A 24,952-nucleotide genomic window follows, 5' to 3' on the forward strand; every position below is an offset into this window, starting at 1 on the left:
CAGTTTCCATTGTGTTTAATTCAAACAGCCAAAGAACAAAAAAATGAACAAAATAGCTTTGTTTTAGATTTCAAGTAACAGCAAGCTAATTAGATAAAACAATCACTTATAGGCAATACTGATCCATCATATAATTAGGAAAAAAAGACGAAGACCTGAAAACAGAATGTCACTTTATGAGAGTTTTATGGTTACAAAAAATAAACTACATAAGATTCAGTGCAAATAGAGTACAACCAAAACTCTTCAACTGAGACCCATCAGCACTGTATTTCCTTGAATGGAACTTCATCTTTGCTTTCTGAAATGTCAACTAACTTGATAAATTATGACCAGAAATGTTTCTGTAGAAAAGAAATTGCATAGAATTTATTTCTACAGTCATGTGCCACATAATGAAGTTTGGGTCAATGGCAATCACATATATGAAGGTGGTACCATAAGATCATAGTACTATATTTTTACTCTAACTTTTGTATGTTTATAATCTAACCATTTTGTTACCACTGCCTACAATGGTATTCAGTACAATAACATGCTGTATAAGTTAGTAGCCTAGGAACAGGCTACCTGGTATAGGTAATATAGCCTATTGCTATACCATATGGCTTATTGCTATATATATATATCTTACATAGTAAGAGCTCAATAATTGATAGGTATGATTAACTACTACTAACAACACTGACTGTTTTAACAGAAATACTGGCCATTATTATCATTTTTTTTCTGATAATAATGGTTTTAAAAAAACCTTTATTTCCTAAAAATAAAGGCTGGTAATCTGACGTTTGAAAACAAAATCAAAGTACTGCAGATGATTGTTATACTATCTAGCAATAGGCCATATGGTATATAGTGTAGAAGGCTACACCATCTAGGTTTATAAGTAAGTATACTCTATGATGTTTGCACAACAATGAAATTAACTAATGACTGAATTTCTCAGTATGTAAACTGCTCCCCATCATTAGGTAACACATGACGAGCCATTGAGAGAGGGAGGTATACATTAAACACATATGTTCTCTGAACAGTTCAATTTGATGAAGACTACCTGAGGAAATGATATCCAGAAGTTACAAATCATTAGTATCTCTAATATATCTGGTAATTCCTACTGAGCTAAACTCCTATAAAAGCAAGGTATTTTTACAACGTGCCTTGTCTGGTTTCTCACATCACTTTATTTCAGTGGCATTTTATGAGAACTTTGCTACATATTCGACCTCCCATCTGGTTCATATTTAACAGGCTATCCCACCTGTTCCTTTTTGGGATCCAAAACCAGACGTCTCTGATGTCACATAAATGCGGAAGGTCACACTACTTCAGCAAATTTATCTGGCTTTTCTTCTCTTGTAGTTAGGTAAACTTGAGTTTTTGTAACACTCTGTGCCATCTTAAAACGTAAGTAATAAGAGGGCTTGAGTGCTTCACTTCAAAAAGCAAAAAGACTGGTAAGTATTTATGGAATACCAAACGTGAGGGGGGTGGAACACAGGGCAGTTGGTATGGTTTGACTGTGTCTCCACCCAAATCTCACCTTGAATTGTAATAATCCTCATGTGTCAAGGGCAGGGCCAGGTGGGGTAATCGAATCATGCAGGTGGTTTCCCCCACACTGTTCTTGTGGTAGTGAATAAGCCTCACAAGATCTAATGGTTTTGTAAAGGGGAGTTGCCCAGCACAAGCTCTCTTGCCTGCCACCACATAAGACATGCCTTTGTTCTTCCTTCACCTTCCTCAATGATTGTGAGGCCTCCCCAGCAATGTGGAACTACGAGTTCATTAAACCTCTTTTTCTTTATAAATTATCCAGTCTTGGGTATTTCTTCATAGCAGTATAAAAACGGACTAATCTAGTAAATTGTTAACAGTCGAGTGGGGTGCTGCTGTAAAGATACCCAAAAATGTGGAAGCAACTTTAGAACTGAGTAACAGGTGAAGGTTGGTACAGTTTGGAGGGCTCATAAGAAAACAGGAAAATGTGGGAAAGTTTGGAACTCCCTAGAGACTTGGAGGGCTCAGAAGACAGGAAGATGTGGGAAAATTTGGAACTTCCTAGAGATGTGCTAAATGGCTTTAACCAAAATGCTGACAGCAATATGGAACAATAAAATCCAGGCTGAGGTGGTCTCAGATGAAAATGAGGAACCTGTTGGGAACTGGAGTAAAGGTTACTCTTGCTATACAAAGAGACTGGTGGCATTTTGTCCCTGCCCTAGAGATCTGTGGAACTTTGAACACAAGAGAGATGATTTGGGGTTATCTGGTGGGAGAAATTTCTAAGCAGCAAAGCAGTCAAGATGTGACAGAGCATAAAAGTTTGGAATTTTGCAGCCTGAAGATACAGTAGAAAAGAAAAACCCATTTTCTGGGGAGAAATTCAAGCCAGCTGCAGACATTTGCCTAAGTAACAAGGAACCAAATGCTAATGCCAAGACATGGGGAAAATGTATCCAGGGAAGGTCAGAGACCTTCCCAGAAGCCCCTCCCATCACAGGCCTGCAAACCTAGGAGGGAAAAATGGTTTCCTGGTCCAGGTCCAGGGCTCCCCCTGCCGCTGCTGACTGCAGCCTCAGGACTTGGTCCCCTGCATCCCAGCCGCGCAAGGTGTGGCTAAAAGGGGCCAAGGTAAAGCTCGGGCGTGGCTTCAGAGGGTGCAAGCCCCAGCCTTGGCAGCTTCCACGTGGAGTTGGGCCTGCGGGAGGGCAGAAGTCAAGAACTAAGGTTTGGGAATCTCCGCCTAGATTTCAGAAGATGTTGGAAATGCCTGGATGTTCAGGCAGAGGTGTGCTGCATGGGCAGGGCCCTCATGAGAACCTCTGCTAGGGTAGTGCGGAAGGGAAATGTGCGGTCTGAGCTCCCACACAGAGTTCCCACTGGGGCACCACCTAGTGGAGCTGTGAGAAGAGGGTCACCATCCTCCACACCCTAGAATGGTAGGTCCACTGACAGCTTGCACCATGTGCCTGTGGCACTGTGTTGCTGCAGATACTCAACGCCAGCCCGTGAAAGCAACCGGAAGGAGGTTGTACCCTGCTAAGCCACAGAGGCAGAATTGCCCAAGACCATGGGAACCTCTCTCTTGCATCAGTGTGACATGGATGTGAGGCATGGATCAAAGGAGATCATTTTGAAGCATTAAGATTTGACTGCCCTGCTGGATTTTGGACTTGCATGGGGCCTTTAGTCCCTTCGTTTTGGCCAATTTCTCCCACTTAGAATGGGTGTATTTATCCAATGCCTGTACCTCTGTAATGTCTAGGAAGTAACTAATTTGCTTTTGATTTTATAGGCTCATAGGTGGTAGGGACTTGACTTGTCTCAGATGAGACTTTGGTCTGTGGACTTTTGAGTTAATGCTGAAATGAGTTAAGACTTTGGGGGACTGTTGAGAAGGCATGATTGATTTTGAAATGTGAAGATATGAGATTTGGAGGGTCCAGGGGCAGAATGATATGGTTTGGCTGTGTCTCCACCCAAATCTCATCTTGAATTGTAGCTCCCATAATTCCCGCATGTTGCGGGAGGGACCCAGTGGGCGATAACTGAATCATGGGGGCGGTTTCCCCCATACTGTTTTCGTGGTAGTGAATCAGTCTCACAAGATCTGATTTTTTGTTTTCTTTTGTTTTTTGAGATGGAGTTTCGCTCTTGTTGCCCAGGCTGGAGTGCAATGGCGCAGTCTCAGCTCATCGCAACCTCCACCTCCCGGGCTCAAGTGATTCTCCTGCCTCAGCCTGCCAAGTAGCTGGAATTACAGGCACCCAACACCACGCCCGGCTAATTTCTGTATTTTTAGTAGAGATAGGGTTTCACCATATGGGCCAGGCTAGTCTCAAACTCCTGACCTCAAAATGATTCACCCACCTCGGCCTCCCAAAGTGCTGGGATTACAGGTGTAAGCCACCGCGAGGCCTGACCTGATGGTTTTATAAGGGGTTTCCCCTTTCACTTGGCTCTCATTCTCTCTTGCCTGTCACCATCTAAGAGATGTCTTTCGTCTTCCACCATGATTATGAGGTCTCCTAGCCACGTGGAACTGTGAGTCCATTAAACCTCTTTTTCTTTATAAATTACCCAGTCTCGAGTATGTCTTTATCAGCAGCATGAAAATGGACTAATATAGCAGTCTACCTCCTAATGATAGGTTCCTAATGACAATTTATACTCTCATCATATGAGGCAGCTCTAACTAAGAAGGATGATAACAGCAATGTTTCATATCACACTAATGACACTTGTAAGTTGTCTTCACCCTTCACTGTAATTACCATCAGCAAAAAATTTTATAATCAATATACACATCAAGAAACTGTGCACGAAGTACATGAATTTATGTTACCCAATATGAACCACTTTTAGTACATATTAAAGGACCACTATACATTTGTAGAGGAAACAAACATATACTTATGAATAGTTCTGATATATGTATGTGTGTGTGTGCGCGTGTGTATATATATTTGTTTGAAATGACATCATAGATAATCCTCTTTACTGCCTGAGATTCTGGAGCAAAACTATTAATACTAATTTATATTCTATTTAATTTTATTTTAGGAAACGTTTATTCCAGAGAATTTTAAAATCTGTATAACATATTTTATTATAATTCTGTTCTACTACAAGAATTATGATTAATCCAGTTTTATTTACAGTTCTGATTGTATGTTTACAATAACCCTAATTTTGATAGACAATACTCAGAAGAATCTGTTGATATAAACTATAAAAATTAACTCAAATGCCCAAACAGGTATCAGTGGCTTTTATCTAATATGGATAAAAGTATTATACAGTGATTACATGAAATAATTTAATGGGTATAAGAGGAAAAAATTACATAAACTGAAAACTGTTTTAGGCCAAATGTATTCATAGATAAAAGTTGTATATGAAATGTTATTTATACCATAATTGCTATTATTATGTAACATCATATTATTATATAACAGCAGTGCTATTAAATACTTACCTGCCCCTTTCAACTGCTAAGGCATCCAATTCATCAAAGAAAATAATGGAAGGCGCCACTGCTCTTGCTTTTCGGAAGGTCTGGGGGAAAGAGTGCCACATTAACTAAAGATAAGCAAACACTAGAAAATCCTGTAGTTGGTTTGTGTTTTAAAACTATATTTAGAACCATATTTATTAGGTACAAGTCAACAAGCCTAGTCACTTTGTATAGACCTTATAATAGATGCTCAGAACTTTATAATGGATGTAAAAGTATCCCCTTCAATAGTGCTTAAAGAGACAAGACTACCAATATATATTCATATAGATGTGAAGGAGGCAATTCAGCTAAGCAATCAGAAAATTTCAGTTAAAATCCCAGCTCCACTACTAGTAACTATGTGACTTTCAGCAGTTAGCTTCACTTCTGTAAGCCTCGATTTCTACATCTATAAAATGGAGATGATAACAAACACCTACCTCAGAAAGTTATTTTAATAATTGAATTTAAAGGCCGGGCGCGGTGGCTCAAGCCTGTAATCCCAGCACTTTGGGAGGCCGAGGCGGGTGGATCACGAGGTCAGGAGATCGAGACTATCCTGGCTAACATGGTGAAACCCCGTCTCTACTAAAAATACAAAAAACTAGCCGGGCGTGGTGGCGGGCGCCTGTAGTCTCAGCTACTTGGGAGGCTGAGGTGGGAGAATGGCGTGAACCCGGGAGGCGGAGCTTGCAGTGAGCCGAGATCACGCCACTGCACTCCAGCCTGGGAGCACAGCGAGACTCCGTCTCAAAAAAAAAAAAAAAAAAAAAAAAAAAAAAAAAAAAATTGAATTTAAAAAAGAACACAAAGCATTTGGCACAATGCCTGAAACAGTAAGAGCTCTTTAAATGATAGGTATTATTAACTATTAGTAACAGCATTAACTATTTTAACAGAAATGCTGGCTCTTATTATCAGAAAAAAATGATAGTTTAAAAAAATCTTTATTTGGTAAAAATAAGGGCTGGTAATACGATGTTTAAAAACAAAACTGAAGTATTGCAGATGATCAAAACTGCATTTTTAAATAATAAAATAATATTCACCTGAAGAAAAAAAAATACCACTAAGATCTGGCTTTGGAAATGCCAAAGTCTGTTACCTAAAACAAAAGGGAAACTGCACAGGACAGAAGTGTGATTCTCCTGTGCTGAGTGCCACTAAAGGCACAATTTCTTACCTCTCTAACTGCTCTTTCAGATTCACCAACATATTTATTCATTAATTCAGGTCCCTGCATGAAAAGAAAACAACTGTTCAGTGTCTTTATAAATGCAATCATGTATTTCTTCCAATGAAGTAGAAAAAATATACACAAAAGAGAAAAGAAACAAAATCTGCTTATTAATCCCTTTAGTATGCTTATTTTCTCTGTGTGTTATTTATGCCTTAAAAGTGAAAGCCATTCTATGTTCCAAAAACCACACATCAATACAAAGGAAAGGCTGTGACTAATCATAATATTTTAACAACTTATTTATCATCTGTCTATAAATCTATCCACATTTTTACACTATATCAGATGTGATGCTAGGCACAGAAGATGGAACAGCCATTTGGAAGACAAACAAATAGGTAACATCCACATATTCCCAGGCCTAACCACTGGCTAGTTCTAAGCAAGTCTACTTATCAGATCTGGAGATGTGCATTTTTTGACATTAATATTTCTGAACTTTAATATTTTTCTTATTTCTCAAATACCCAGAATGTCAAATACTGTAAGAAACACAGTAGACTTTTTTTTTTACCACATACAAAACTACTTTCTTAGGATACGCTGTCACCCCAAGAAGTTATGAATTAAATTGTCCCATAATGATAGATGACCTCAGCTGTGGGGATGTTTCTCCCAGCATCTGGCTATTCTGACACAGTTCCTCATACATCCCAAAGAACAACAGACGTGTGTGTGTCTCTCTCCCTCTCACTGTGTGTGCACGGGCATGCATGCGCACACACACATACACACACCCTTACTTTGAACAAGATTCATATTCTATTCCATGCAGTTCACGGGTCCAGCCAATTCCTAGGATATAACCAGACACTGACTTAAGTATTTCCTAAACAATTTATATTAATTTTTAAAAATCTGACTGACTGAAAGACGTAGGCAAACCCTAGCAGAATGTTAACTAATCCCAAACTGGTATGGGCAGTATTTGGCTTCATATAAAACACCATATTACAAGGAAAATTAGCAGACAGTATGACAAGTACTATGATAGAGCAATGCACAGGTACCATCAAAACATACAGAAGAAACTCCTTAGAGTCAAGGAATTGAAAGTAACATTTCAGGTGAGTCCTCAGTTGATTTATTCACACCCTCAAAAATATGAAATACATCAAGACCCAGGAAGAAATCAAAAAGATCTCTGATGTGCCAAAATAGATGTTACTATATGAACTTTGTTGTAGAAGAGCTCTTAAGGTCTTTATGCACAGTTCATTGACTTTTAAATTACATACAACAAATACACTTGAACAGAACTGATATAAGAATTTACTACACATGAAGCATAGGGTGCAGGGAGACTGTGGCAATCAATAAAGCTACTTAAAGTGGGAGGCAGGGGTTCAGATTTTATCCTGTAAGCCATAGGAAGGGTTTTATGAAAGTTAAGTGATAACAGGGATATTAATGAAAGATGATTCTGGCCACAGTATAAAAGATGGTTAGGAGGAACATTAAGAGTTGAGAGAGGTTGAGAGACCAGTAATGTTTAGAATAGTAAAGGGGAAAAATAATGAGGAACAAGTTTAAGACAAATGAGTACAATGGAAATGAGAAGATAACCACAAAAACAATCAAAAATTTAAATTAATTTGTTGTGGATAGCAAAATGTGAAGATGAGAGAGAGTGGGGTACAGAATAATTCAAATTTGACTTAACACTACCAATTTTTTTTTGAGACGAGTCTTGCACTGTCGCCCAGACTGGAGTGCAGTGGCGTGATCTTGGCTCACTGTAAGCTCCGCCTCCCGGGTTCACACCATTCTCCTGCCTCAGCCTCCCGAGTAGCTGGGACTACAGTTGCCCGCCACCACACCCGGCTAATTTTTTGTACTTTTAGTAGAGACAGGGTTTCACCATATTAGCCAGGATGGTCTCGATCTCCTGACCTCATGATCCGCCCGCCTTGGCCTCCCAAAGTAACATTACTATTTTTAATGTTCACGATAATGACTTAATCCATAAAAAAAAAGGATGCTCAACATATTCAGTGTAGCAATTTCTCTTAAGTATATAGTTCATAGAGTGACGTCTTGGTGAAATAGAAGGTAACCTGCTCATATATGCCCCCAATAAAAAGAATTATCCATCCATCCATAACTGTGAAACCCTAAGACATAGGAGGGTCACTTAGAGAGGGTACACTAACACCTAAGTGGCTGATCTGCTCTGCTAAGCTTGCTTTTGCATTCAAGCCCAGAAGTACCCCTGTCCCTCAAGGGGCTTGACTATAGCCCCATTTGACTTTGAGCCTGCAACCAAAATCATCTGCCAAAGAGTTCAGAGAAATCATGCATACTAATGACTTGGCAGAAAAGCTCATCAGCCCGCTGATACTCATCTCAGTAGTGAACCTGGACGTTGAACTGTGGCACCGCTCCAGGCCTCCCTAGCTGAGATCCTGGCTCATAGCTGCTTACACAAGAACCCAGGGGGAGAATCACACAAATCTCAAGGCCCAGGACTCTGATCCTCCCTGACAGGCTCACCAGCCTCTATCCCACAACATACCCTGAGAAGACCCAGTCTCAGCCCCACCCAGTGCAGTAGAGGAACTATCCTATCTGTGCTGAGACCTGCTGGGAGATGCATGCCACTGTGAGCCAGCAAGACAAGCTTCCCAAATCTGTCCCTACAGTAGAGTCCAAGGGGGCTCAGTCTTAGCTCCAGCCCCTCCCACTGCAGTCTGGGAGCTATCCCATCTATGTAGGGACCTGCCGGGAGACACATGCTCATCTGAGTCAATGTGACAAGAACACCAACCTCCATCCCACTGCAGATTCCAAGGGAGCCCCGTCTCAGTACCAGCCCCCACTGTTACAGTCAAGCACTTTTGCAGTGACCAGCTGAGTGATGCATGCTGATCTGAGCAAATAAGTTGGGGCCAGCCTCCTTCACACAGCAGATCCCAAAGCAGCCCAGGCTCAACTCTAGGCCTTCTTACTGCAGTTAGCAGGCCATCCTGCCTATGCAGAAATATGCTGAAAGGCATACTCATCTGGGCGACTGGGATAGTCTTCCGGACTCAGATCCCTGGCCAGCATTTCCATGCAGCCCAAGTATCTGCCTTGGGTCTACTCCAGGTCCATCTGGGCCAGAAAGCCATATCAACTAAAGAGACCCTGTGAGATTTGTGGCAAGCCTGCGCTCAGAGAGTCTCTGTGATGGTAAATATTAAGTGTCAACTTGACTGAACTGAAGGATGCGACATATTATTTCTGGTTGTGTCTGTGAGGATGTTGCTGGAGGAGATTAGCACTTGGGTCAGTGGACTGAGACAATGCCCCACCCTCAATGTGGGTGGGTACTATCCAATCTGCTGCCAGTGTGGCTAGAAAAAGCAGGCGGAAGAAGATGAAATAAGCCAGCTTGCTGAGTCTTCTGGCTTTCATCTTTCTTCTGTGCGGGATGCTTCCTGCCCTTGAATATCAAACTCCAGATTCTTCGCCCTTTAGAGTCTTGGACCTACACCAGCAGTTTGCCATTGGCTCTCAGGCCTTCAGCCACTGACTGAAGGATATACTGTCAGCTTCCCTAACTTAGAGGCTTTGGGACTTGAACTGAGCCACTCCTGGCTTCATTGCTCCTCAGCTTACAGATGGCAAATTTTTTGACTCATATCACCTTGTGATCATATGAGTCAATTCTCCTTAAAAAACTCCTTTTCATATACACATAATCCTATTAGTTCTGTCCCTCTGGAGAACCCTAATACAGTCTCCTAGTGTTTAGATAGCTGAAGTGGTCACAGGCTCAGGAAACACAATACTCAGTTGGCTTAGAATCCTTGGAAGGTCTCTAAAGAAGGACAGGCACAAACAGAGGAAGACTGTGAAGACTAAACTAAATACATAATCCCTCAATGCACAGACAGCCTGCAATTTCACAAGCATCAAGAAGATTCTGGGTAATAAGATCTCAACAAATGGACATGAGGCACCAGAGGCCAACCTTTAAGTTATAGAGATATGTGATCTTTTAGACAAGGAATTCAAAATACTTGTTTTAAGAAAGCTCAATGGACTTCAAGAAAACAGAGAGAATCAATTCAGAAATGTATCAGGGAAATTTAACAGAGATACTTAAATCATAAACAAAACCAAACAAAAATTCTGGAACTGGAAAATACAATGAGCAAAACGAAAAATGGAATAGAGAATATCAACAGCAGGACTGATCAAAAGGAAGAAAGAATCAGTGAGCTTGAAGCCCAACTATTTGAAAACACAGAGAAAAAAGCAAAAAGAATGAAAAGAAATGAACAGTTTATGGGAGCTATGAGACATCATCAAAAGAACAAATATTCAGGTTATTGAAGTTAAAGAAAAAACTGAGAAAGACAAAGGGGTAGAAAGCTTATTCAAAGAAAAACAAAAAACTTTCCAAGGCTTGAAAAGATATAAATATCCACATACATGAAGGTTAAAGGTCACCAACCAGGCTCAACCTCCCCTCTCCAAAATAAAAAACAACCCAAGATTTATAATTAAACTCACACAGATCAAAGATAAAGGATCCTGAAAGCAGAAAAGGAAAAGAAACAAATAACGTATAAGGAAGATCCAATATACCTGGCAGCAGAATTTTCAGTGGGAACCTTAGGGTTGGAGGGAGTGAAATGCTTCAGAGTGCTGAAAGAAAATTAAAAACTTAACGAAGAATAGTGTACCCAGCAAAACTATCCTTCAGAAACAAGATAAAGACTTTCCCAGGCAAAAAAAAAAAAGCTGAGGAAATGTATCGCTACTAGACCTGTCCTATAAAAAAAGCTAATCAGAGTTCTTCAAACCAAAAGAAAAGAACATTGTTGTTATACTAATACGATAATCATGGTTCTTAAATCATTTATATCTTTAGTAAAAAGAAAATACAAAACTATCAAAAATAATTACAAGCACAATTTGTTAAGAGACGATATAAAAAAGGCAAGTTGTAAAATCAAAAATTCAAAATGTTGGAGGAGAGGAAGTTAAGATGTACAAATTTTCGTTTTAATTTGTTTCTTATCTTGTAATCAAAGTTAAGTTGGTACCAGTTTGAAAGAGTTAATATTTTTGTAAGACTCAAGGAAATTACAAAACTAAAAACTGTAATATATACACTAAAAATAAAAAAGGACAAATTAAAACATGCTACCAGAGAAAAATCACTCAGCTACAAAAGAAGACAGTAAGAAAGAAGGAAACAAAAAGAAGAGTTACATAATACCAAAAAAAAGTATCAAAATGGTCAAAGTAAGGCCTTGCCTATCAATATTAAAATTGAATGTATATAAACTAACTTCTCTACTTAAAAGACCAAGAGTGGCTGAATGGATTAAAAAACAAGACCCTCACACCTGTAATTCCAGCACTTTGAGAGGCTGAGACAGGTGGATCACTAGGTCAAGAGTTCGAGACCAGCCTGACCAACTTGGTGAAACCCCATCTTTACTAAAACAATTAGCCAGGCATGGTGACAGGTGCCTGTAATCCTAGTTACTCAGCGAGCTGAGGCAGAAGAATCTCTTAAAACCAAGAGGCGCAGGTTGCAGTGAGCCGAGAGTGTGCCACTGCACTCTGGTCTGGGCAACAGAGTGAGACTCCATCTCAAAAAAAAAAAAAAAAAAAAAGACTCAACTATGATATGATGCCTAGAAGAAACTCACTTCACCTATAAGAGCACATATAGACTAACAGTGAAGGAATGGAAAATGATATTCCATGCAAATGGAAACCAAAAACTAGCAGGAGTAGCTATATTTATATCAGATAAAACAGACTTTAAGTCACAACTTGTAAAAAGAGACAAAGAAAGTCATTATATAATGATTTATAAAAGGTCAAAGTAGTGAGAAGATGTAACAAAACTAAAAACATGCACCCAACAGTGGAGCACCCAAATATATAAAGCAAATATTAATAGTTCTACAGGCATTTCTTGCTTTGTACTACAGTGCAAATGATTGTAGTACAAAGCAAGAAATGCTTATTCATAACATAATATAAAGTCAAATAAACAAAACTAGTACTTTTCGTTTACATGTGGTAAATTAAGTTTTACACAAAGGGGACTGTGGACAAGGAATTAAGAAAGTGAACACTAAAACAAAGATCAGGGTTCACCCAATAAAACAAGCTTTAGATAAACAGCAAAGTGTGTTTTTGTTGAGGGGTTAGGGGTAGTAACAAATTTTGATGCAGATTTTACTCAGTTTAGAGCAACTGTCGAGGCAAACTGTGGCCTGACAATAATCAGAAAGGAAATTGATGGGGTCACTGTTTTTATTGCAATTACCATCATGCCAACTATACATTATTGCTGTTGTTCTTACAGCAATTGTCTGCAAAAGTCAAGGATATGGCATAAAATAATAATCCAGCGAAGAGATTTCTTTATTCAGGCAATATAACTCAATGTATATACACTGCTTTTTAATTATCTGGCTTAACTGAAGGAAAGAGGTTAGAGACCCTGGAAAAATGGTCGTTGTTCTCTGTAAATGACAAAGACAACCTAGTCTTCAATGTTAGAAAGTACAAGATTATGGTCATTTCATGAATTTTTTCTCTGCTGAGTACAATGTCAATATCTCGGTATCAATAGAAAGATTAATATGGTTTATTAATAAATATGCAACATAGAGGTAAACATTCTTGATATTTTGTTTGAAAATGTGAAAACACAGTATAAAGCTTCAACTGATTGAAGGGTCACTCCACTGCCACAGAAAGATGGACTACAGGACGTGTGGATAAGAATGAAACCATGCTTTTTCCTCCAAAACAAAACAAAACAGAAAGAAAAAAATCTAAGACATTTGAAACTCTTAACTTGAAAATCTGGCACTGTGAAGAAAATATGCATTGCAATAATTCAAGTCAAGTGTTACTAATAAGGCATAATGAAAAGACTGCAGGGTCCCTAGAAAATATGACTTTCTACAGAACTATGTACTGATGAATCTTACCTGGATGGCCTGCAAAATGCAACCCAAGTAGCTGAACTCATATGTTGCATTGGTCTCGAGTTTTATGAGAAGTCAGAGCAATTTCATTACCAAGGGAGGTTATTTTCAGCTTGAAGTTTAAGTTGCCAAAAATCACCGTATTTTGGTACAAAGAATTAAAAAGTCTATATTCAGTTTCAAAGATAAATATTACACTTTACTACTAACAGAAAACTTAAGGAATCATAAGCTGTGATGCCATATTTTTTGCTCCATTTGAGGTCAAACATACATCAATTTCTTAAAAATGAAGACAGCAGCAATCAGCATGTACTAATTTTGTGGAATCTTTCTATATGCTTACTACGTCTTATCCCTTTTACTGCTGTGCAACAGTTTTCTGAGTTGTATACTGTTACTACAATTTTACAGAAAAAAATATTAAGTGCAAAGAGGTGAAGTAATTTTTCCAAAGTCACACAGCTTAGCAAATGGCAGAACTGGGATACAAGTCTTTTAACTGTTACACTTGACAGGGAAACTGCCCCAAATATTTGGCCACCATCTGTACAAAAGATACGCAACAGATTAAAGTACAAGTACTATGACTACTCATAGAATATTATAAGCAGAAGGGCTTTAGGAGTCACTTAGTCTAACCTACTCACCTAAAACTGAGGCAAAGTACAAAGAAGGTGAGTAATATGCCAAAAGTCCTAGAGCAAGTTAAATGGCAGAAATAATAAGAAAGTAGAATTGTGGTTTCCAAACCAGTACTCTTTCTAAAAATTATGATGTCGGCCGGGCGCGGTGGCTCAAGCCTGTAATCCCAGCACTTTGGGAGGCCGAGATGGGCGGATCACGAGGTCAGGAGATCGAGACCATCCTGGCTAACACGGTGAAACCCCGTCTCTACTAAGAAATACAAAAAATAGCCGGGCGAGGTGGCAGCGCCTGTAGTCCCAGCTACTGGGGAGGCTGAGGCCGGAGAATGGCGTGAACCCGGGAGGCGGAGCTTGCAGTGAGCTGAGATCCGGCCACTACACTCCAGCCTGGGCGACAGCGCAAGACTCCGTCTCAAAAAAAAAAAAAAAAAAAAAAAAAAAAAAAAAAAAAAAAATTATGATGTCCTGTTCTCTCTAAGTCCTTAAAAGAGACATGAAATGTCTCAAGATTTTAGATGAAAGTTAATTTGGGGCTAGACAAAGCTGGCTGCTAAAAATAATTTTTAAAATTTAAAACACAAGATTTTACACAGTATTAGCAATTCAAATTCAAATGTATTTCTGGTGAGCAGATCAGGTGGCAATGGTGAAGTCTAATTCTTTCTTAATAGATGGTAGCATAGGCTAATTGGAAAATAAGAATTTTATTAGTACCCATTATAAACAAGAGACCATTTATATCTAACTAAGGTATATATAGTATAGTCTGAGTCCCATATTTGCTCGCAAGTTATGTTACTTTAAAAAAATGTATGTTAGTCTTGCCACATATTTTACCTCTTAGATAGCATGTGCTTTACTGATAAGAATGATCAAGAAAAACTGCCATTAATAAGTACCATTAATTGAGTTATTTTTAATAGCGTTATTTTTAACATTCCATGGCCAATATTTCAAGTATCCAAGTTTACAAAATAACAAAAATATCATAAACACATGTGAAAATATTTGTCCAGCTGTTCTATTAATCTAGTGAGAAGTAAACCTGACTTATCTTTTACTGTGCTTCATTATTTTACACCATATCAGTCACAAACTCAAGTATAATATTTACACCTTATGTTTTTACAATTTTGCCCCTTTAATCACTACTGGGTTTTTTTCAGTCCTCCCAAGGGCTTTTTAAATGTGTCTGACACCTGCCTGGTGCTTTTAGCTATTACAATTCAAATGAAGTTTTTATAAGTTCTAAAATGTCTGGGGAAGGCAAGTTAACCTAAGTGTTAACTATGGTTAAACGTTATGGAATATGCTCATAAAAACCCAAACTCACATGAGATAGAATTACATATATGTAATGTGAGTAAAGGAACTTGAAAATTAATAAAAAGTACAGTATCAGCATATACAGAAGGCCATTCTGGGAAAGCACTTCAAAGAGTTTGAAAATAGGTTTTAATTACTAGGCAAGAATGCTGTGGGCAAGTAAAAACCCTAAAATGCAAGAGGGGCTGGCAGGAAAGAGAACAGAATTCGAGCTGTTCCTCTCAAAAAGTATAATACAATCCTTCCCCAAATTCATTGACTCTATTCAGGAAAAAGAAAAATGACACATTTCTTCAGAACTTACATTGCAGGCACCATGCTGGCTACAATTAAGCAAGTTGTAAAATGTGCATTTACACATATATACATGCCCATGAAATCCCCTTCTGTTATTAATGACTACTTTTGTCACTCTCAGTCTCCTTTACTGACTTCCCTGCAGAATCTCAAACACTGGTTTCCAATTTCCATATTTTCATCTCCATTTCCATATTTTCATCTCTCTAAATGATCATCCTCTTGAGCTACAAATCCATACCTACACCTGCCTTTAGGCCATATTCAACATTTTGTCCCAAAGGTATTTCAAATTCAACAGGTATTTTCTCTCTCACCTCCAACCTGTTTCTCCTCTTCTCCCTGGAGTTAGGATATTTCCATCTGCCAGTCATTGACAGTAAAAATTTTTATCACCTTTGACTTATTTTCTTTCTCATTTCTCACATACAATCAACAACCAAGAGCTGCAGATTCTACATGTTACCCGTTTCTTCATATTAGTTGTTGAGTCAAAATCTCCCCCACTAAATTATGAGTTGATACATAACGAGGAGCCCATCTAATATATCTTTGTTTACTATGTACAGTGCCTGACACACAGAGAAGGTGCTTAACACATTTTTGTTATTCCAGTTGTAAAACTTGTATAAATATTTTTTGAAGTGTTACAGACATAACATTGTAATATTTATTTCATCTCTAAATTTCATTCAAAAAGGAATTAAGATGGAAAAAAACCAGTCTCTCTCCATTAGCTAATTTATCCATGAATAAAAAAAAAACCAACAATAAAATTTGCTTATTTTCAAACTTCTTGCAAGTCTAAAATTATTCTTCTCTTTCCAAATCTCTCTAGGTCTTCTTAGATTCCAAATGCTAAAGGTTTTGTTATAGTTCTTATTGTCATTTTCTGCTTTTAGATAAATGTTATTTATGGGATATTTTCACATCAAAACATCTTTTTTTTATATATCAGCTTTATCAACTGATAAAAGCCTAACTCACATAATTAACGTATATATAGTCTTAACATATGATGCCACAACTTTAACATAGTATACTGTATACTGTACAAATAATGACAAATTTCAGTAAATCTAACGTCTTCATAACCTTGTAAAACTGACAATGGCACAATAACTATTCCACTTGTCCCAATAATTACAGGTTACTATTATTCTCTAATAGTCATTCAAACAGGGATAAAACTAAGTATATGTCTTTGTTTAATACTGCCATTAATAACTGCCAATTTAAGCAAATAAGGCACATGACACAACACTATTTGGTGAAGTCAAGGGAATTTTTAAAGTTAAAACAAAACAAAACTCTAAAGGAAATTAAATGGAAACTCAAAAGGTTTCAGACTCTAGATAAGCCCGAATAGTAATAAACCTATAGAAGGAGAATATAGAGTTAGGATCCACAAAAGCCATGAAATGACATAGTTCCTGGTGAGACTAAACTGGAAGCTGCACCCAAGGTGAAAGAAAAAATAACCAAAACACTAAGAGAAAGAGTTCTTTATAGTGTTGGGGTCTGGGTTTGGGGCCAGAACTAACACACACCTTTATAGGCTTCAACTGAGAAGTGCAGTGAAACAGGCAAGTTCAGGGCAGCCCCAAACCCAGGTTCCCCAGCCAAGTTCCTCTCAGGGCTTTTCCCAGTAACTTTCCACTATCATTATGGGCAGGGGGACTATGAATAGGAGAGGTCATCAAAGCCCTCACCCATGAAATCCACAATCTTCTTCATGATTCTTCTTTGCCTTACTCCATACATCCGTTCACTGCAGTACAGAACTCAGAGTTAGCCTTTTAAACTTCAATTATTTCATCTACAATACGCCCAGATCTATGATACTGACCTCAAAATTTATTTAAATATATTTTTTTTAAGCAAAGTTTAAGATTTACAGAAGAATTGGGCATATAGTACAAACAGCTCCCATATGCCCACCCACCCCAGTACACTGTTTCCCTTATTATTACTATCTCCTATTTGCATGGTATATTTGTTACAATCAATGAACCCAGATTGATATATTATTATTAAACTAAAGACCACAGTTATTCAGATTTCCTTAGTTTTTCCCTAATGTCCTTTTTTTTTTTTCATTCCAGCATCCTACCCAGAATATTGTAACATTACATTTAGCTATCATGTTTCCTTGGTGGTGACAGTTTCTCAAACTTCCCTGGTTTTTGATAACCTTCAGTTTTGAGGGTACTAGTTAGTGATTTTACAGAATGTCTTTTAACTTGGGTTTCCCTAAAGTTTTTCTCATGGCTGGACAAGGGTTACGAACACTCAGGAGGAAGACAACAGAAGTAAAGTGCTATTCTCACCACATCATCTAAGGATATATATAGTCATTCCTCAGTATCCACGGGAACTGGTTCCAGGACCACTGTGGATACCAAAATGTATACATACTCAAGTCCCGTAGTCAGCCTGCGGAACCTGAGGATACATAGTTAGCCCTCCTTATTTGGGAGTTTCCATATACCACAAGTACTGTATTTTCAATCTGTGTTTGGTTGTGGAACCTACCAAAAAGGAAGGCCAACTGTACTGAAAAAAAAAAAAAAGTGCATGTAAGTGGACCCACTGAGTTCAAGCCCATGTTGTTCAAAGCATCAACTGTACTGTCAGCATTACTTATCACTGAAGATGTTAACCTTGATCATCTGGCTGTGGTATGGTTTGTCAGGTTTCACAACTGTACAGTAGCTCTTCGCCTCCCCTCTTTCCATATGAAATTCTTTGGAAAGAAGCCCACACCCAAGGAGTGGGGTGTTATGCCCCCCACAAAACTTTTTCATTTGCCTTTTTAAATATAATGCTCTCCAAAGTTTATAATGTACAAATGTTATATTTTCTGGATTAAAAAAATGAGACTTACAGAACTTGCTTAAGGTTGCAAAACTAAAAAGTGCTAAGGTTAGGAAGTAAATCCAAGCTATGTGAATTCTAGCTTAGTGTTCTTTTCATCGGGACTTACTCGATATCAAGGGCACAAATTATATACTAACAGGTAAATTTTAAGCTCCACATTATCCCACCATCAGTCTTTTTCCAGGCACTTCTATTTCATTCAACAGTTTCCTGTATCTTTGGCCATGATTACCCTTTCCTATTAACTTCTACTCCTAGACCAAAGCCATGTTTTTTTTCTGTTTTCTTTGTCCTAGAGAAACAAAATTATTTTTCAAATCAGTTCCCAGAAACATATTAACATCTTTCCACTTCTCTGAACCTACCCTACAGAAACTACTTAAGCTACCTTCCCTGGTAACTTTGGGTAATTAATGAAAAAAGCCATCGGATACTAGTTTTATTTTTTTAAAAAACAAAAAGAAAAATGGAAGAGCGTATAATACAGTGGTTAAGAGCTCAGACTCGATTCAGAAAGTTCTGAGAGTAAATTTCAATGCCATCACCACCACTTAGACCTTGGAAGTCACTTAACCTTCTTAAAATCATTATCCTTATTTGTAATCTTAAAGCATTCTGTAATTAAAAGAGGTAGCTATGCAGTTTTCCATGCAAAAATTTAAAAACAGAAGTCTAAAGATGAATTTGGAATTTTAAAATTTCAGATTATCTTGTACATTTGATAGGAGAATATTAATATATCTAGTTAAATGACAAATAGTAATTACAGATGCTCCTTGATTTACAATGGGGTTATGTCCTGATAAACTCATCAAAAATTGAAAATATCCTAAGTCATAAAGCATTTAATACACCTAACCTACTGAACATCAATTTTAGCTTAGCCCACCTTAAACATGCTCAGAATGCTTACACTGGCCTACAGTTGGACAAAATCATGTGGCAACACAGTGCATTGTAAAATGTTGGCCATGTACACTCATGATCACATGGCTGACTGGTAGCTGTGGCTCACTGTTACTGCCCAGCATCATGAGGGAGTACTGTACTGCATATCACTAGCTCAGTAAAAGATTAAAATTTGGGCCGGGCACGGTGGCTCAGACCTGTAATCCCAGCACTTTGGGAGGCCGAGGTGGATCACAAGGTCATGAGTTCAAGACCAGTCTGGCCTACATGGTGAAACCCCGTCTCTACTAAATATACAGAAATTAGCCGGGTGTGGTGGCGTATGCCTGTAATCCCAGCTACTTGGGAGGCTGAGGCAGAGAATTGCTTGAACTCAGGAAGCAGAGGTTGCAGTCAGCCGAGATCATGCCAATGCACTCCAACCTGGGCGACAGAGTGAGACTTTGTCTCAAAAAAAAAAGATTAAAATTCGAAGTATGATTTCCACAGAGTGCATATCACTTTCACACCGTTGTAAAGTCGAAAACTTAAGTAAATTCATCTTAAATTGGGGAGCACCTGTACTTTGAATTCTGCACTACTTTGAACAAACCACAGGTTTTTCCGGAAATGAAATCTATTTTATACAACTCCTCTCTGAGACAAGTATAGAGAAGAAAATTTCCCAAAAAGTCAAGGATATACTAAGCTCATTACATTCCTGTATTCACCAGAATAATTTTTTGCTGAAAATCCCTGTCAGAGGCCTAACCACACTTCTTGTAGAATTAGTGACAGTTCTTCATATAGTAAAGCAATGCAGCTATCCCAGGACAATTAATCTATTGTAGCACTCCAGACAAAAGCAATAGAGAAGCAGCAGAGAGGAAATTTCAACTGAAAAGTATTTGACGTAATCAGCCCAGATAACAAACTAAACTTACACAACATGTCAAAAGTCACAATCTACATGAAAACACATATATATGCCAGAGGGCATTAAGAGCCCACACAAGCCAAGGTGAAGTCTCCACCCTGAATACAGTACATATCTTTTAATCCCTGTTCAGAAAAGATGCATAGAGGAAGCTAAAATGTTCTTTCATAAACTTAGAGGAATAAATGTAAATCTATCAAAATATCTTGAAGATTAAAAGTAACTACCATTGTGAAAAGCGATAGGGAGTTTTTCCTTTCAGTCTGTTTAAATATTTGTGTTTCCTAACTGGCTAGAGAATTCTAGTGTATGTCTACTTTTTCTGATCACTTTAAAAATGTGTACGATTTGTTATTTCAAAATTTCAAACTAACTTGAAACACTTAAATCCTGTAGAAAACAAATACATAGGTTGAAACCAAACATGTAGGTTGAACAAAAGTTGCCAAGTTTTTTAAACAGGAAATTAAAATAAAAGAGAACAGGGCCAGGTGCAATGACTCATGCCTGTAATCCTAGAACTTTGGGAGAGTGAGGCAGGCAAATTGCCTGAGCTCAGGAGTTCGAGACCAGCCTGGGCAACATGGTGAAACCCTGTTTCCACTAAAAATACAAAAAATTAGCCGGGCGTGGTGCTGCATGCCTGTAATCCCAGCTACTCAGGAGGTTGAGGCACAAGAATCTCTTGAACCCGGGAGGTGGGGGCTATGGTGAGCAGAGATAGTGCTACTGCACTCCAGCCTGGGCTACAGAACAAGACTCTATCTCAAAAAAAAGAGAACAGAATATGAATTCCCAACTTCTTTGGCTCCATTTTCTCATACATAAGCTATATGGTATTGCTACTTTAAAACGTTCCTCACAAACATTGAATAGATGAAAATAAAAGGACCAATGAAAATGCTAGTAGAAGGCAAATTATTTTCATATTCCCAACTTTGTATTTAAAAAGTTTTTAAACATATAGGAGAGTTGAATGAATAGTACATGTTGAGTATCCCTAAATCTAAAAATCCAAAATGCTCCAAAATTCAAAACATTTTGAGCTCCAACATGACAGTCAAAGAAAATGCCCACTTTAGCATTTTAGATTTCAAATTTTCAGATTAGGGATGCTCAACTGGGAAGTATAATGCAAATATTTCAAAATGCAAAAAAATTCAAAATCTAAACACTTCAGGTCCGAAGCATTTTGATAAGGGATATTCAATTTGAAAAATAAAAACCCATCATTCATTAAGTATATCCTCCACACAGATTCAAAAATTGAATAATATTGTCGAACTACACTAAATTCTAAACTGAATAAAAATCCACACTAAATAAAAATTAGTAATTAGGACATATAATAGTCTCTGAGTTATGAACTCAATTAAGATAATTTGTTAACATCACATGGCTTTTCTGTTTGTGACCTAAAAATCTAATGAAAAAGCTCAAATAAGTGAACGTGTGCCTGGTTATTTTATATAACAGTGTACAAAGTTAAACCTTTCAAAGAATCATTTACAATTTCCTCATAGTGAAAAAAAGACTACAAGTGAAATTGTCTATGGTTATGAAATGTTTATGTTCAAAAAAGATAATAAATATATTTCTAAGTAATTCTAGAATAGTCCAGAAAGCAGTCTTGGTAGTACCTAAAATTATTATCTTGGATCACAAAAAAAGTAAGATACTGGTTTGTAAGAAAATAAGTGTGCTCTTAAGAGTCAAGTCTAGAACTTATTTGATAAGGACTTGGCTCACAGGTTCTCAAATAAGTTTTAGATTTCCAATAGATTTCCAATAGACAAGAAACATTCTAAGACTATGAATATACAACTGTATAATATAGAAGGTAAGAACAGAAAAATGGAGATGACAGTAAAAAGACTAGAAAATGCCAGTAAACAGCCATCCCCATTACCACTTGATAAAAGGACAAGGACCAAGGAGAAATCAAGATGTCCTGGGAAATTTCAAAATCACTCATTACTTCAACCCTTAAAACTGCAACCTTTGCTGTGTACAGCAGCTCATTCCTATAATCCCAGAACTTTGGGAGGCTAAGGTGGGAGGGCTGCTTGAGGCCAGGTGTTTGAGACCAGCCTGGGCAACACAGTGAGACCCTGTCTCTACAAAAATGTTAAAAAGTTAGCTGGTGTGATGGCTCACACCTGTAGTCCGAGCTGCTCAGGAGGCTGAGGCAGAAGGATAGCTTGAGCCCAAGAATTTGAGGTTACAGTGAGCTATGATCACACCACTATACTTCAGCCTGGGCCACAGAGTGAGACGATGTCTCAAAAAAATAACAAATAAACCTGCAACCTTTAAAACTGTAGTTGTGATTCCCCATAAGTGATCATGCTATAAATGGTCTCCTCCCCCTATATTTACTCTCCAATATCTTCCAGAAAATAAAAAATATGTTGAAGATACTCTTAAAGAACAAACAGCTTAATCACACCTAAGTATCATTCTATATAAATCTTAAGTAAAGCCAAAAGTTGACAAACTACTCTGAAGTTTTATGCTTTCCAACTGCCCATGATTTCAATGTTCTAAGATAGAAAATGCATTCTGTTATGCAAAAAAATCACTGGTAATATCAAAACAGATGATCGTGTGCCTTTTCTGAAATGAATTGATAGTAAATCTATTTAGGTACATATTTTTGTGATACAGTCCACAGAAATGGATTTATGATTTTATATGTGTGGATTAAGTACCTGGATACATCACAATGTTACATAAAATTAATATCTGGTCCTAAAGTAAGTGTACAACTACATATCATGAAAGATTATCTATCCCAGTTAATGGGAGCAGAGCAATGAACGAATAAAATGTGTGTGTGTGGTTCAGAATAAAAACAATGAACATATACTTTCTGACTGGAAAAGTATTTTTAAAGAATTTAGTATACCATAACAAGTGCCTTGTTCATTTGAAAATTCTAGGTATATAAATATTGAATTCGTTATCACGTTTATCTTTAAATCCTGGTTAAGCAAAAGTCTATAATTAAAAATGTAGAAACAAAAAAAAGATTAGTTTCTGTTACACATGGATATAAGAAATATCAGAATCAAGAAACTAAATAAAGCAGTCTTCTCAATGTCTACCATAATTTGCTGATTACACGCACAAATTTATTTCTTATCACTCATCTCCCTATATTATATCGCCACCAATATCCAAAAAAAAAAAAGAAGAATCACTGCTCGTTAAGATGCCTTTATTCGTTCTCCTAAAGGTAGGAGTCAGAGGATGGGCATCAGCGGAGGCCAAGAGAGAGAGTAGCCATTAAAAAATTTAACATCCTACCTTTATAGCTAGAAAATTCAGTCCACTCTCATTGGCCAAAGCCTTTGCTATCATTGTTTTAGAGCACCCAGGTGGCCCATACAGAAGAATTCCTTTAGGTGGCTGAATACCCATTCGAATGAAAGACTCTGGATGTTTTAAGGGCCATTCCACAGCCTGTTTCAACTTCAGTTTGATGTTTTCCAGTCCTCCTATATCTGACCAGGATACCTGAAAAATAGAACATTTTCCAAATGTAAGTTTTGCCAGGACAAACAGAGAACTAAAAAAAAAAAACACATCATTAACAGAAGAAGTGCAAAAAAGAATAGAACCATTTAAGAATCAGGAAAATCCTTTAAAAAATTCTAAGGAGTATCAAGAAGTAAATTAGGAGTACATAAAATGTGAACTGCATATTGTAAAAATACTAAAAAAAAAAAATTCTGCTTGTAAGTCTCATATAAATAACTGTTTAAATGATTGAACATATCATTAAATCTAACCTTCTAGAAAGATTTAGAAGTTAGTTTTCATCTGTCTGAAAGTGATTTGAGTCAGTCATCCAAGGTCTCATCTACCTCATCTACGTATCTAATTTCTTATACCTCTTTTTTTAGCAAAACTACTTCCAAGCATATTTTTGTAGATCTTTATAGAACACACAATCCTTTTTATCTTTGGCATATAAAATATCTCCAAGGTTTTATTTTTCTCCACTAAGAAATACCCCCACTAAGAAATACCCTCAGAACTGCATACGTCTTAAGAATATACGTGTACCAGAAAACGTACACAAGAAATACCAGTAACCATGAACAACCATAGTTCAACAGAAAGGATACTAAGTACAATAACAGACAGAAAAGGCCTTTGGGAGTTCCCAAGAAGAAAAGATTACTTCCAGCTGGAAGACAAACCTAAAAGCCAACTCTTGAAGGATAGATGATATTTGGAAATGCAAGAACAGGGAAATGGATAGGTACAGGCCAAAAAATGACAGAAGGCTCACAAGGAAAGAAGTATAAAAAGGATAAGAGAAAAAATATTTGAGGGAGGGTAATAAAGAAAAGTTGAAGTCATAGCATAGGACCCTGAAGACCAGATGAAGGAATTCAAGAGAACTCTTTGTACATACTTGGAAGTCTTTGAAGGTTTTTTAATCTAGAGAGAAACATGGTCTGAGATGTCCTTCTGGAAGACTTCTCTGACAAGATTCATCAGAGAGATCAATTAATGACATAAATATCAGAAAAAAAAAACACACCTTGAGCTAGAGCAAACACATGCAGATACTGAAAACTCACTGGAAACATACTTCAGAGCTATAGTTGTGGGTTCTGGGAGTAGAAAAAGAAACAGGAAAAACTTAAAGCTACATTTGGAAAGGGGTGGTGAAACAAAATGGAATCAAGGGTAATATTCAGGATTCAGACTCGGACAAATGAGTAATTAAAAGTTGCATGAAAAGAAAGAAGGGAACATGTTTGAGAA

At 37.5% G+C, this 24,952-nt stretch overlaps 1 protein-coding gene across 11 annotated transcripts in view; it reads right to left on the reverse strand.

Moving 5' to 3' along the window:
- The window catches only part of SPATA5 (spermatogenesis associated 5), a 405,297-nt gene that overhangs the window by 289,355 nt on the left and 90,990 nt on the right, over window positions 1-24,952 (reverse strand). For all 11 annotated transcript variants that reach the window (XR_004182692.1, XR_002522188.2, XR_002522189.2 and 8 more), the window contains 3 exons: window positions 23,480-23,689; window positions 6,189-6,242; window positions 4,985-5,064 (listed from right to left, as the gene is read on the reverse strand). Coding sequence is in view for 8 of the 11 variants with exons in the window: in XM_021938774.2 (XP_021794466.1) it covers window positions 4,985-5,064; window positions 6,189-6,242; window positions 23,480-23,689 (344 nt within the window). In the remaining 3 variants the exon portion in view is untranslated. The remainder of the gene's footprint in view (window positions 1-4,984; window positions 5,065-6,188; window positions 6,243-23,479; window positions 23,690-24,952) is intronic.

The sequence above is a fragment of the Papio anubis genome, chromosome 3, assembly GCF_008728515.1.
Source record: "Papio anubis isolate 15944 chromosome 3, Panubis1.0, whole genome shotgun sequence".
Classification (NCBI taxonomy): Eukaryota; Metazoa; Chordata; class Mammalia; order Primates; family Cercopithecidae; genus Papio; species Papio anubis.